General features: G+C 37.9%; 1 protein-coding gene and 1 pseudogene across 1 annotated transcript; both read right to left on the minus strand.

Moving 5' to 3' along the window:
* Positions 1-547: 547 nt before the first annotated feature.
* LOC123792400 (olfactory receptor 8G3-like) lies at positions 548-1490 on the minus strand (annotated as a pseudogene).
* Positions 1491-10684: 9194 nt separating this feature from the next.
* Positions 10685-12964, minus strand: LOC123792399 (olfactory receptor 8G3-like). Its single transcript, XM_045797552.2, has 2 exons — positions 12952-12964; positions 10685-11688 (listed from the first exon to the last, which is right to left on the minus strand). Exon 2 carries the CDS (start codon positions 11618-11620, stop codon positions 10685-10687), a length of 936 nt encoding a protein of 311 aa, XP_045653508.2. The 5' UTR covers positions 11621-11688; positions 12952-12964.
* Positions 12965-13221: the final 257 nt, after the last annotated feature.

Consider the following 13221-nt stretch of genomic DNA (forward strand, 5'->3'; position numbering starts at 1 on the left):
TCTTAGACTTAGCCACAGTCACCTGGGACCAAAGTACCACTTTGAATAAAATTGTGGGTCCTGGAGTCAATTTTTTAGGCTGATCGTTTATTATGTTTGGGACCAGGGCATTTAATCAAACTAAATAAACTTCTATTTCCTTATTTTTCAATGGGAAATATTACTAGGGTCTTCCCTGAGGGAGTACTGTAAATATTAAAGGAGGTTATTCACTTAAAGTGCTGGGCACAATATTTAGCTATTTCATAAAATTTCAATAACACATGTTATAATTATTACCTTCATCATCATTGTTCTTGTTGTTTGTGCTGTTAAAAATAAAACTAAGGCTCCTTTCATACTCAAGAGTCTTTGATTTTATTCTTAGCATTTCTCCACACATAATCACTCTAATAAGGTTCAAAGGAGTGGCCTGAAGGAGAATTTAGAAGATGTGTTATATGGGGGAGTGTCACTGAATTTCCAAACATTTGAACAATAAACCTAACACGTTATATATCTTAGCAAATCAAAAAACTGTTTCTGATATGACATCATGATACTGATTCTATTCATGCACATTTCCTACTTTCCAGAATTTTCCTCAGGGCAACTTTGACATCCTTATTCCTCAGACTGTAGATCAGGGGGTTCAGCATGGGCACAAGGATGGTATAAAACACAGAGGACACTTTCCCTTGGTCCATGGAGCTCACAGAGGATGGCTGCAGGTACATGAATGCAGCAGATCCATAGAAGACAGCAACGGCTGAGATGTGCGAGCTGCAGGTGCTGAAGGCTTTGGACCTGCCCTCAGTGGAGCGGATGCGGAGGATGCTGGAGAGGATGAAGATGTAGGAGGCAAGAATAGTCAAGGCAGGAGTCAGGATGTTAAGTGCACTCAAGACTAGAACTAATAATTCATTGATGTGGATGCTGGAACAGGAGAGCCCCAAGAGTGGGAAGAGATCACAGAAATAATGGTTAACCACATTGCTCTTGCAGAAAAGGAGTCTCATCATAAAGCCCGTGTGGATCGTAGATCCAATGATGCCCAAAATATAAACTCCTACTGTGAGCCGGAAGCAGATGTGAGAAGACATGATCACATTGTAAAGCAAGGGGTTACAGATGGCAGCATAGCGGTCATACGCCATTGCAGCCAACATGTGACACTCTGAAATAATAAAAAAGAGGAAGAAATAGAGCTGAGTCATGCATTCAGAGTAGGGAGTGATGTTCTTCTGTGTCACGAAGTTCACTAGCATTTTGGGGGTAACGACAGTGGAATGGCAGAAATCGATGAAAGACAAATTGCTGAGGAAGTAGTACATGGGGGTGTGCAAGTGAGCACTGAGCGCTATCAGCGTGATCATGCCCAGGTTCCCCACCACAGTGACCACATAGATTCCTAGGAAGAGGAAGAAAAGGGGCAGCTGGAGTTCTGGTTGTTGTGTTAGCCCAGCAAGGATGAACTCAGTCACTGTAGAGTGATTTCCAGGGTCCATTATCTCCACAGAGGATTCTAAGTTTAAAAAAGAGAAAATGAAATTCTGTGTGTGTGTGTGTGTGTATTTGAGTGTGTACGTGTGTGTTTGTGTGAGTATATGTGAGGAGAATAATTCCATGGAGATCATGATTTTGTTCCTGACCAGAGGAGATTCAATAATGCAGGGATCTCTTGAGTCTTTACTGCTGATCAATCAGTGGTTCTGGTTGAACTGGAGAAGGAATTATAGACTTCAAGAACCTCATAATTAAGATATTTCATAACTTGTTAAGAGAAAACAGCAATTTCTGGATTTTTTTAAGTCAGTCAGAAGGGGCATTATTACTGTTATTTCTGAGGCTTCTTTCTTCCTCCATGTTCTATATGTATATGTTAATGTGATGCTTATCAAATGGCAGTTTCAACTTATTCAGAATAAATAAGAGTAACATATGCTTTCTATACTGAATACATATAGGATTTATAAACCTGCAAAAAAGTCATTATGTTTGTTGAGCTATTTTCTTTACTAGTATCCCAACTCAGAATAGCTGAAGGACTGGACAACTCCTGGTGTCTTTTCACCTAAGAATCTCTGCTACATACCCCAGGTCTCTTCCTCCAGGCCTATCATCCCATGAGCAGAAACATAACTGCTTGCCAGACATGGCACTTATGTCTCAACAGCTTTTCCCAGAATAAGGAATCATCCCAGCCGGTTTAGGCCATTTAGGCCATGATACTAAATGGAGGCTGTGTTCATTTCACCAATGCGACCAGGCATACAGTAGTCCATGATTGGTCTAAACAATTTGGATTTCACGGTTGAAGTGGTGGAGGTCAGAAAATTATTCATATTCTCAAAATATAAGAAGGGTTTTTGAAGACAAACTTTAGGTGTTATGCCGGTCTTTTCTTAAATTATGTATTTTACCTGTGCCCTCTACAGAATTCCAAGATGATGAAGATGTGAATTACTAGTGCACGTGCAAATACAATTAGAAATTTTAGGTTATTTTATCTGATTACGCTAATCTAGAATGTGACATGTTTTTTAAAAAATTAATGTAACTTTGGTTTAGATTTGAAAAGAAAATGAGTACATTCAGGGAGCCTGAGTGGCTCAGTCTGTTAAGCGTCTGCCTTTGGCTCAGGTCATGATCCCGGGAGTCCTGAGATGGGACCTTTCCCTCTCTCTCTATGACCCCTCCCCCCTTCCTGCTCTCTGCTCTTGCTCTCTCTCGCTTGGTCTCTCTTTCTCAAGTAAATAAATAAAATCTAAAAGAAAGAAGAAAGAAAGAAAGAAAGAAAGAAAGAAAGAAAGAAAGAAAGAAAGAAAGAAAGAAAGAAAGAAAATGAGTACATTCTAGAAAATGCAATTCATATTCTTACTTATCATTCAAGCAACAGTTGGATTAGTGTTTTTAGTTCAGAGTATAATACTTTATGTGACAATAGAAAAATTGGCCAACTGCAGAAAGAACAATCTGGAATTTTTCATTTTAAGAATGGCTCAAATAACTGAAGATATTTTGCTGGCAAAGCAAAAATTCATGTGGCACATGACAGGTACCTCAGTGTTCAACAAATTGCTTTAGTTAAGAGGTACTGTACTTAACTGCCTATGTCTCCAAAAGAAAGAAATAAAATTAACTGCTTGAAAGTCTGGACAGAAATATTTGGTTTCACAACAAAGATGAACAGTCTAGACATACCCTGATCTTCCAGTCAGAAATGTTTGAAAAAATGTTCAACATCATTAGCCATCAGGGAAATTCAAATCAAAACCACATTGAGATACCACCTTACACTAGTTAGAATGGCAAAAATTGACAAGGCAGGAAACGACAAATGTTGGAGAGGATGTGGAGAAAGGGGGGCCCTCTTACACTGTTGGTGGGAATGCAAGTTGGTACAGCCACTCTGGAAAACAATGTGAAGTTTCCTCAAAAAGTTAAAAACAGAGCTACCCTCTGACCCAGCAATTGCGCTACTAGATATTTACCCCAAAGATACAGATGTAGTGAAAAGAAGGGGCACCTGCACCCCGATGTTCATAGCAGCATTGCCCACAATAGCCAAACTGTGGAAGGAGCGGAGATACCCTTCAACAGACGAATGGATAAAGAAGATGTGGTCCATATATACAATGGAATATTACTCAGCCATCAGAAAGGATGATTACCCAACATTTGCATGAACGTGAAAGGACCTGGAGGAGATTATGCTAAGTGAAGTAAGTCAAACAGAGAAAGACAATTATCATATGGTTTCACTTATTTGTGGAATGTAAGGAATAGCATGGAGGACATTAGGAGAAGGAAGAGAAAAATGAAGGGGGGTAAATCAGAGAGGGAGATGAACCCCAAGAGACTATGGACTCTGGAAAACAATCTGAGGTTTTCAGAGGGGAGGGGGCTTGGGGGATGGGCTAGCCCAGTGATGGGTATTAAGGAGGGCACGTATTACATGGAGCACTGGGTGTTATAAGCAAACAATGAATCGTGGAACACTACATCAAAAACTAATCATGTACTGTTTGGTGACTAACATAATAAAAAAAAGAAAGAAAAAAGAGAAAGAAAAAGAAAGAAAGAAAAAAGAAATGTTTGAGCATAGCCTGAATAACCACTTTCCAAGCAGATTTCGTTTAAGGACACAAACACCTGATGGGTGGTAGGATTAAATCATCCTTATCACCTCTTCCAGTTCCACTGTTTCATGATCCTCTAATTCTAGTAGGTCTCGATTATTAAGTTAGACAAGATAAATTGAAATCTCAACTCAACCCCAAACTTGCTGTGCCACCTTGGGATAATTACATCCATTCTCCAGTTCTCTGAAAAGCAAAAGTTGCTGTTATCTATCGCCAGTGAAAACTAAGTTAAATGATACCTACAAGGTGCTAAGCACAGTTCCTGGCTCTTGTTAAGAACTTAATAATGTCAATGTTACTTTAATTTTAATCTTTTGAGTTTTGCTCTGTTTTATATTTTATTCGACCAACATTTTGGTTCCTTAATGATGGCCAAACTTAATTTTCTTTCCTTAGTACATCTTCTTGTTGCTCCTTCCTACCTTAATACATACAGAAATAAAGAGATTTGGAATTTTTCACTCAATATTAACTTCCTAAAATCATCAATATTCTTCATAGTCTTCAAATAAAGTCCAAGCTAATTTCCTTGTCATTCAAAGATTTATATCATCTGGTAACAAAAAAGAAAAGTTTTCTTATTTATGCCCCAGCAAGTATCACATAATTTAGCTATTTCACAAAAAAAGCATTAGATAGACTCTGATCATATTCTTTTAGCTTTTTTTTTTTTTTCATTTATTCTCTGTGCCTTGTGAAATCTTTTTAATAGTTAGGGCCCTTTAGTTAAGGGCTCCAATAGTGAAAGTTCCAGTTAATAATACCATTTTCTTTTTTTTAAATAATTTTTTATTACATTATGTTGGTCACCATATGGTACATCCCTAGTTTTTGATGTAAAGTTCCATGATTCATTACTTGCGTATAACACCCAGTGCATTTTCTACATGCCCATGACCACGTTTCTTATGTTTACGCTTTGCATGTATATAATTCTGTATTATTATGAGTTAATGACTGGTTCTTCTTCTCGAGACTGTAAACTTAGGGAAGTGCTTGGCACAGTGCCTTACACAGAGCAAATATCAGTAAATATGTGTTTTTAATTCAAGCATTAAAAGGAGGTTAGAGATACCCTAACACATACTCAGTATAAGTGAACAAAGCCCTCACGCTGCCTGGGTTGAAGTGAGTAAATAAAATGTGTTTGCCATAATTGTATTCAGAGAATGTGATACTAGAGTGATAACACATAGAAATAAAGAACTGTGTGCATCTCTAAGTGCACTGGGAGGGAGCTAGAGAATTCTAAAATTTTAAAAGTTACAGACCAGGACATATTCAGACATATCCCTCCTACTCCCCAAAACTGCAGCCATGTGTAATTTTCTCCTCTATTCCTCTGAAGGGAAAAATGACTCTGATGATGCTGGTGGATAGTTCTGAGTACTAACCTTGCAAGACTCCTTGGTGCCGAGGGGGTGTTGGACTAAAAGTCTTCATGGCAATAATTTGGGGTCACTGAGCCTGATCTCTAATGAAGCCGATTGCTTTCTGCAAAGGTTGGTTGATATGATATGATGATTTTATACACTGGGTAGTGATGCCAAGAGTCTTATTAGGAACAAGTAATGATAATGGCCTTCCACTAGCACCTCATCCCATGAGTATCAACCTTTGGGAAAAGAAACAATCAAAACTTCTCTTTTTCCCTATTGGTTTTCAAGTGTTTGATAGTGTCCCATAGGTGAGATTCATTGTTCTTGCTAAATGATGGATTGAAAACAAGGAAGTATTAGATTCTGTTAGAGCTCCAGTGAATTCCATGCCAAGCTATTTAAAAGTTAAAAAATTCATGGAACTTTTAAAACATACACTGAAAGAATTTTCTGAACTGATGTCCCAAAAAGGATAAGTAGAAAGTCAGGGAAAACAATCTTCATATGAGAGAAACCATATGATAATTGTCTTTCTCTGCTTGACTTATTTCACTTAGCATTATCTCTCTCATCTATGGAACTTAAGAACTAGGAAGATCGGTAGGAGAAGAAAGGGATAAAGAAAGGGGGGGTAATCCGAGGGGGAAGTGAAGCATGAGAGACTATGGACTCTGAGAAACAAACTGAGGGCTTCGGAGGGGAGGGGGGTGGGGGAATGGGATAGGCTGGTGATGGGTAGTAAGGAGGGCATGTATTGCATGGTGCACTGAGTGTTACATGCAACTAATGAATCATCGAACTTTACATAAAAAACCAGGGATGTACTGTATGGTGACTAACATAATATAATAAAAAAATATTTTAAAAAAATCAATCTTCATACGTTAAGATTTGAAAGTTTTATTTTCATTGACTTCTACTAACTAGATTTCATGATGTACTCATAAAACAGCATTACTTGGAATGTTTTAACTTGGGAGCTGAATAAAAGCACCTGCTAGATATTGCCATAACCCTATGAGAAGTTCCTAACAAGTCTAACAAGGAAAGATAATGACTTATTTTCCTCTAGAATTAAAAGAGATGTGTTGAGGAACAATAGAGATACATTATCCCTGAGACAATCCAAATGTCTTCACAGACTTTCAACATTTGATCCTTTTGAAACTTGCATAAAACAAGACACAATGTACTTTCCATTTTCCTACCATGAATCCTTTAGGGGCTATTCAAACTTGGAGGGTCTGCTTACATCTAGCCCCAGCTACTCTCTGGTTACTCTCGCTACCAAATGAGCCCTGGATATAACATTTAAACTCAGAAAACCAATACCTTAAGGCGAAATAAACAGTAAGTACCAGTGGGATCATTTGGCTGTATTTGGGGTTCTCTTAGGATTTATGGAAAATATTAGCTCAGTTAAAGGATCCATCCTGGAGAGCATGATTTTCAAGAGCTCACAATATTGGAATCTGGAAACTCAAGGTAGTTATTTTAATGTGCTGTTCTCATGCTCTATACCCCTTTCTCTTAGCATCTGTGTCCATTTAAAATCTACATATAGGATCAGGAAACACCTTTCTTTCTAGAATCCAACCTGTCTCAACTCAGAGAAATTTTATGTGAAGGCCAATATTTCATTTGCTCAGCATAAACATGACACAGACACAGTTCATCGTTTCACACAGGTAAGAGGCATAAGCTCTCATTGTGTGCCTGTGAGACAGAGTTCTGTGGACTGTTGCTTTAGAGTCAGATGCAGAGCATACGTGAGTGTTTGTTCGTTCAGGATTTCCCCACATGTTTGGTCATCAGAGTCACCTGGAGAGATTACAGTATTCATAAAACTTATGACTGTAAAATGTAAACGTGATTATAATGAGAAAACGATACGTCCTGAATCGCCCTCCCTACACTCAGTCTTTTACTCGAGGGACAATTTAATCTCTGCATAGCTCTGATAAACAGTTTCTCTTTCCATGTCTTCTGAAGTTTACCTCCACAGCTCTAAATAATTCACATATCTTCTATTTCCAGATTATCAATCTTGGATGTTATCTCAACGATTATATGACATTTGCCATCGCTTTACTTAAATCATGATCACTGCCTCCCCTCTATCCTAATATCTGATGCTTATGTTTTGTAAAAAATCTTTTCTTAGTGGCTCCTAGATCTCTAGAAATATTCTCAAACCTTTTTATTCATCAACTGTCCATATTCTCTCAACTCATCTGGAGAGATTTTTATTACAGATTTCCTATTCTAACACTAGAATTAGTGAATCATAGTCTTTGAGGTCACAGGTCAGTGTCTCCAATTGTAGGCCCTCAGTTTGCATGTATCTGGCTTCAGGGTAGCAAACTGCTCTCCTTCACTGGCCTCTGAGCGGTTCTCATCCCTGAGCCCTGAAGGTTGGTCCTGGATTCAGACACGCCAGGCACCAATCAACGTGGAGACAAATACTCTTGAGGATTTCCATGTCTCAGGGAACAAGCTTTTGAGAAAAGAAGTACTTGCAGTTAGCATTTCCCATTGTTTAACTTTTTCCTCTAGAGATCCATTCTAGGGATTCTTTGTCAATTTGGAATTTATCAATTAGGGATAAAGATTTTTCACAGGATCACCTGAGGATTTTTTTTTTTTAATGTAGGTTCAGATGCAGCGGGTCTGAGTGGGGTTTCAGATTCTGCATTTCTTACAAGCTCCTAGTCAGTGCCACTGGTTCCCCGTCCACACTGTGAATGGCGGGCTTTAGAGGATCAAGGCATATCCTGACAGGTATCTTTCTGTTAATAGAGCCAGAATTTTAAAATAGTGAATTGAATCATTTTTCTTACATAAATAAATGCTTATTTTAGCATAAATAGGTAATATACTTACTTGATTCAAAAGTCAAATCTGTATAAAATTGGTATTAAAGTTGTAGGATAAGAATTCAGAATTTTGATGTAATATTTGCTTTTTCGAGGTCCTCATTAATAATAATCCCACTTTGCTAAATTGTATATTTAAAGAAACTATTTTATTTTAGTCACCAGTGTTCCATATTAATTTATTCTTCTTTCTTACATATTTTTGATTTTTTCCCCCAAAGCTGGAATAATTGGAAGATTTATTACAGTGTGATTTAAGGTAAATTAGATGCTCACATCAGGGGAGCTCTTATAAAATATCATTAAATATGTTAAGTTCAATTCCTTTTAGAGAAGTTTAGTTTTACATTAGTGTTGGGTTACATTAATGTTTCTCATTTATAACAGTACATTTAAAATAATCAAGGGAGGGGCGCCTGGGTGGCGCAGTCGTTAAGCGTCTGCCTTCGGCTCAGGGCGTGATCCCGGCGTTCTGGGATCGAGTCCCACATCAGGCTCCTCCGCTGGGAGCCTGCTTCTTCCTCTCCCACTCCCCTGCTGTGTTCCCTCTCTCGCTGGCTGTCTCTCTGTCAAATAAATAAATAAAATCTTTAAAAAAAAAATAATCAAGGGAGTTTAAAAAAATCTCTATATCCAGGTGGCACCCCATATCAATTAAATCATAATCTTGAGGTCTGATAATAATTTTTTTAAAACCTGTCAAACTCTTTTTTAAAGATTTATTTATTTATTTTGGAGAAGGGGAGAAAGAGAGAGAGTGCGAGCGAGCGCGCACGCACAAATGGGGGAAGGGTCGGAGGGAGAGAATCTTCAGGCAGACTCCTCACTGAGGAGGGAGCCTGATGTGGGGCTTGATCTCACAACCCTGAGATCATGACCTGAGCTGAAATCTAGAGTTGATCACCCAGCTGACTGAGCCACCCATGGGCCCCAAAACAGACTTTAACGTGCACAGGAATAACCTGGGAATCTTGTTCAAAAGCAGAGTCTTGATTTAGTAAAACCAGTGTATGGCTTGAGATAATGCACCGTAACACACTCTCAGATTTTGCCCATGCTGCTGGTCCGTGGACTACCCTGAGGAGCAAGGCATCAGATGATCTGTTGTTTTGAATCCCTTTCACTATCTGTAATTCTTTCAGATGCAAGCAAGGTTTTACACACCACACATCACAAAGCTGCTTTTAACTTTGGAATAGCAGTGGCTGCTGGATTCTGGGATGTTTATGGGAGAAACTGTGTGTCCGAAATGCAACTTTACAAGTGAGCAGACTAGGACTGCCTGTTTCCTCAGTGTGCTGAATAAAATGAGTGGGAAGAGAGCTAAGAGAGTTGGAGGTTAAGACAGAAACGGGAAGGATATAGAAAGACCTTTCCATAAATGATTACAAAATAATGAAAATTACTGAGATTCACAGAAACCATAGTTTTCACTTTGTCAGGGTATATGTAGTGATTCAGGAGATTAAATATATGTATATACATATATATGTGTGTATATATATATATAATATGTATACATATAATGTGTACAGAGACAGAGAATTGAATTTTACAAGACTTAATGTGACCCAATTGCTTTGATCTGCCCAGGTTTGAAAGATTTTGATCCTATCAAATGAAATAAAAGTGAAAATAATTATGTAGGTATCTGTAGGAAAACAGCACTGTTATATAAGGAACTGGGGGTGCTGTATGTGTAGAAGGAAAATCTTGAGGTTGTCTTAGGTCTATCCACAGTTACATGAGACCAAAGTATCATTTAAGTAAAATCATGGGTCCTGGAACCAGACTTTCTAGGATCAATCATTTATTATGTTTGGGACATAGGGCATTTACTCAAACTAAATAAGGTTCTATTTCATCTTTGAAAGGGAAATAATACTAGGGCTTGTCTTGAGGGAAAACTGTAAATATTTGGTAAGTAAATATCGTTAATTAAGTTATCCATTTAAAGTGCAGGGCATGGTGCTTGATGTTTCACAAAATCTTAATAATGTACAAACTACTATTATCTTTAAAATTATCATCATCATTATCATTATTCTTATTGTTTGTACTGTCATTGAAAATAAAACTAAGGTTCCTTTCATACTCAAGAGTCCTTGATTTTATTCTTAGTATTTCTTTACACATAATCACTCTAATAAGGTTCAAAAGAGTGGCCTGAAGGAGAATTTAGGAGATGTGTTATATGGGGGAGTGTCATTGAATTTCCAAACATTTGAACAATAGACCTAACACGTTATGTATCTTAGCAAATCAAAGAACAGTTTCTGATATGACATCATGATACTGATTCTATTCATGCACATTTTCTACTGTCTAGAATTATCTTCAGGGCAAATTTGACATCCTTATTCCTCAGACTGTAGATCAGGGGGTTCATCATGGGCACAATGATCGTATAAAACACAGAGGACACTTTCCCTTGGTCCATGGAGCTCACAGAGGATGGCTGCAGGTACATGAATGCAGCAGATCCATAGAAGACAGCAACGGCTGAGATGTGCGAGCTGCAGGTGCTGAAGGCTTTGGACCTGCCCTCAGTGGAGTGGATGCGGAGGATGCTGGAGAGGATGAAGATGTAGGAGGCAAGGATAGTCAAGGCAGGAGTCAGGATGTTAAGTGCACTCAAGACTAGAACTAATAATTCATTGATGTGGATGCTGGAACAGGAGAGCTCCAAGAGTGGGAAGAGATCACAGAAATAATGGTTAACCACATTGCTCTTGCAGAAAAGGAGTCTCATCATAAAGCCCGTGTGGATTATAGATCCAATGATGCCCAAAATATAAACTCCTACTGTGAGCCGGAAGCAGATGTGAGAAGACATGATCACATTGTAAAGCAAGGGGTTACAGATGGCAGCATAGCGGTCATACGCCATTGCAGCCAACATGTGACACTCTGCTATAGCAAAAATGCTGAAGAAATAGAGCTGAGTCATGCATTCAGAGTAAGGAGTGATGTTCTTCTGTGTCACAAAGTTCACCAGCATTTTGGGGGTAACGACAGTGGAATGGCAGAGATCAATGAAAGACAAATTGCTGAGGAAGTAGTACATGGGGGTGTGCAAGTGAGCACTGAGCGCTATCAGCGTGATCATGCCCAGGTTCCCCGTCACAGTGACCACATAGATTCCTAGGAAGAGGAAGAAAAGGGGCAGCTGGAGCTCTGGTTGTTGGGTTAGCCCAGCAAGGATGAACTCAGTCACTGTAGAGTGATTTCCAGGGTCCATTATCCTCTCAAAGTGTTCTAGGCTTAAAAAATAGAAAATGAGTGTACTTGAGTGGGGTGTGTGTGTGTGTGTGTGTGTACATATGTATGTGTGTATGTGTGTGAGGGAGAGAATAATTTTATGGAGATCATTACTTTATTCCTCATCAAAGGACATTCATAATGTGGTTATCTCTTGAATCTCTTCCATCGCTCTAGGGCAACCAATGATTCCAGTTGACCAGAGGAAAATTCAAGAAACTTCTAACTAAGATATTTAGTTATCTTAGATATTAATAGAAAACACCAAGTTTGCATGCTTTGAGTCAATTAGTAGGGAAGTTACCACTGTTATTTCTCTCTTTTTTTAAGTTTTTATTCAAATTCCTTTTAGTTAACTAATACAGTGTAATATGAGTTTCACGTGTCCAGTATGGTGATTCAACTGCTGTTATTTCTAATGACTCTTTCCTATAAGTATATAATCACCCTATATCCTATGTATATGTATATATTAATGCCATGGCATATTAATCAAATATCATAATGATTAAATTTTCATTCAGTTGAAAATAAGAGTAACATGTTTCCTATAATTAATAAACACAGGATTCATAAGTCTGTGAAAAGTTGTTAATTTGGTCTGAATCATTTTCTTTACTAGAATTCCAGATCAAAATACCTGAAGGACTGGGCAGCTACCAATATCATTCCACCTGGAATTCTGCTACTCTGCTTGTCCTAGTTTCCTTCAGCCAGGCCTACTACCTCACAAGGTAAGAATAAGAACATAACATACCTATACCTCAACAACTTCTCCAAGACTGAAAACTGTGAAAACTCTCTTCCTTCATTTATGATTCAAATAATCCCAGGGGAGTGATACGGTGGCCAAAATTTAGAATTCATTCTACCTCTGTGGCCAGAGAAGCAGAAGACTATGAATGGTTTATGTTAATTGGACTTCATGGTGGTGGTGGAGGTCAGAAAACTAATCTTATTCCCCAAATATGAGAAAGATTTTGGAAGAAAAATATGAGGTGTCTTCTTATCATGTATTTTGCATGTACTCTTTATAGAATTTTAGGATGGTATAGATAGGGATTATTAGAATACATGCAAAAAACAACTAGAAATTTTAGTTCAATTCAGTACTAGTCAACAATGGGATCTTTTTTAAAGAAAGGACTAATATATATTGCATTTACATTGCAAAGAAGACTAGATTCTAGAAAATGGAAATTCCTTTTCCTAATACTCAAGCCATAGTTGGAATAGTGTTTTTAATTTGAGGTACAATACTAGATGTGATTTAGAAAAAACTGTACAACTTCAGAAAAATTATTTAAAAATCTTGTCTTTTGATGAATGGCTGAAATAACTGAGGATATTTAATTAGCAAAAACCAAAAAACTCCACATGCCAGTTATTGTCAAATGTTCAATGTATTGCTATATTTAAAAGGTGTTAGACTCATTTTATACATCTTCAACAAAGGTAAAATTACCTGCTTGAAACTATAGGGAGAACTATCTGGTTTCACATCAAGGAAGCTTAACAACAGTCACATATACTCTGATCTTGTAGCCAGAAGCATTAGAGCACAGCCTACAGGGCCACTCA

The sequence above is a fragment of the Ursus americanus genome, chromosome 16 (assembly GCF_024610735.1).
Source record: "Ursus americanus isolate L20-20 chromosome 16, mUrsAme1.1.p, whole genome shotgun sequence".
Taxonomy (NCBI): domain Eukaryota; kingdom Metazoa; phylum Chordata; class Mammalia; order Carnivora; family Ursidae; genus Ursus; species Ursus americanus.

Excerpts from the sequence above, each read along its gene's own strand:
- LOC123792399 (XM_045797552.2), bottom strand. The coding sequence starts at position 11,620 with ATGGACCCTGGAAATCACTCTACAGTGACTGAGTTCATCCTTGCTGGG.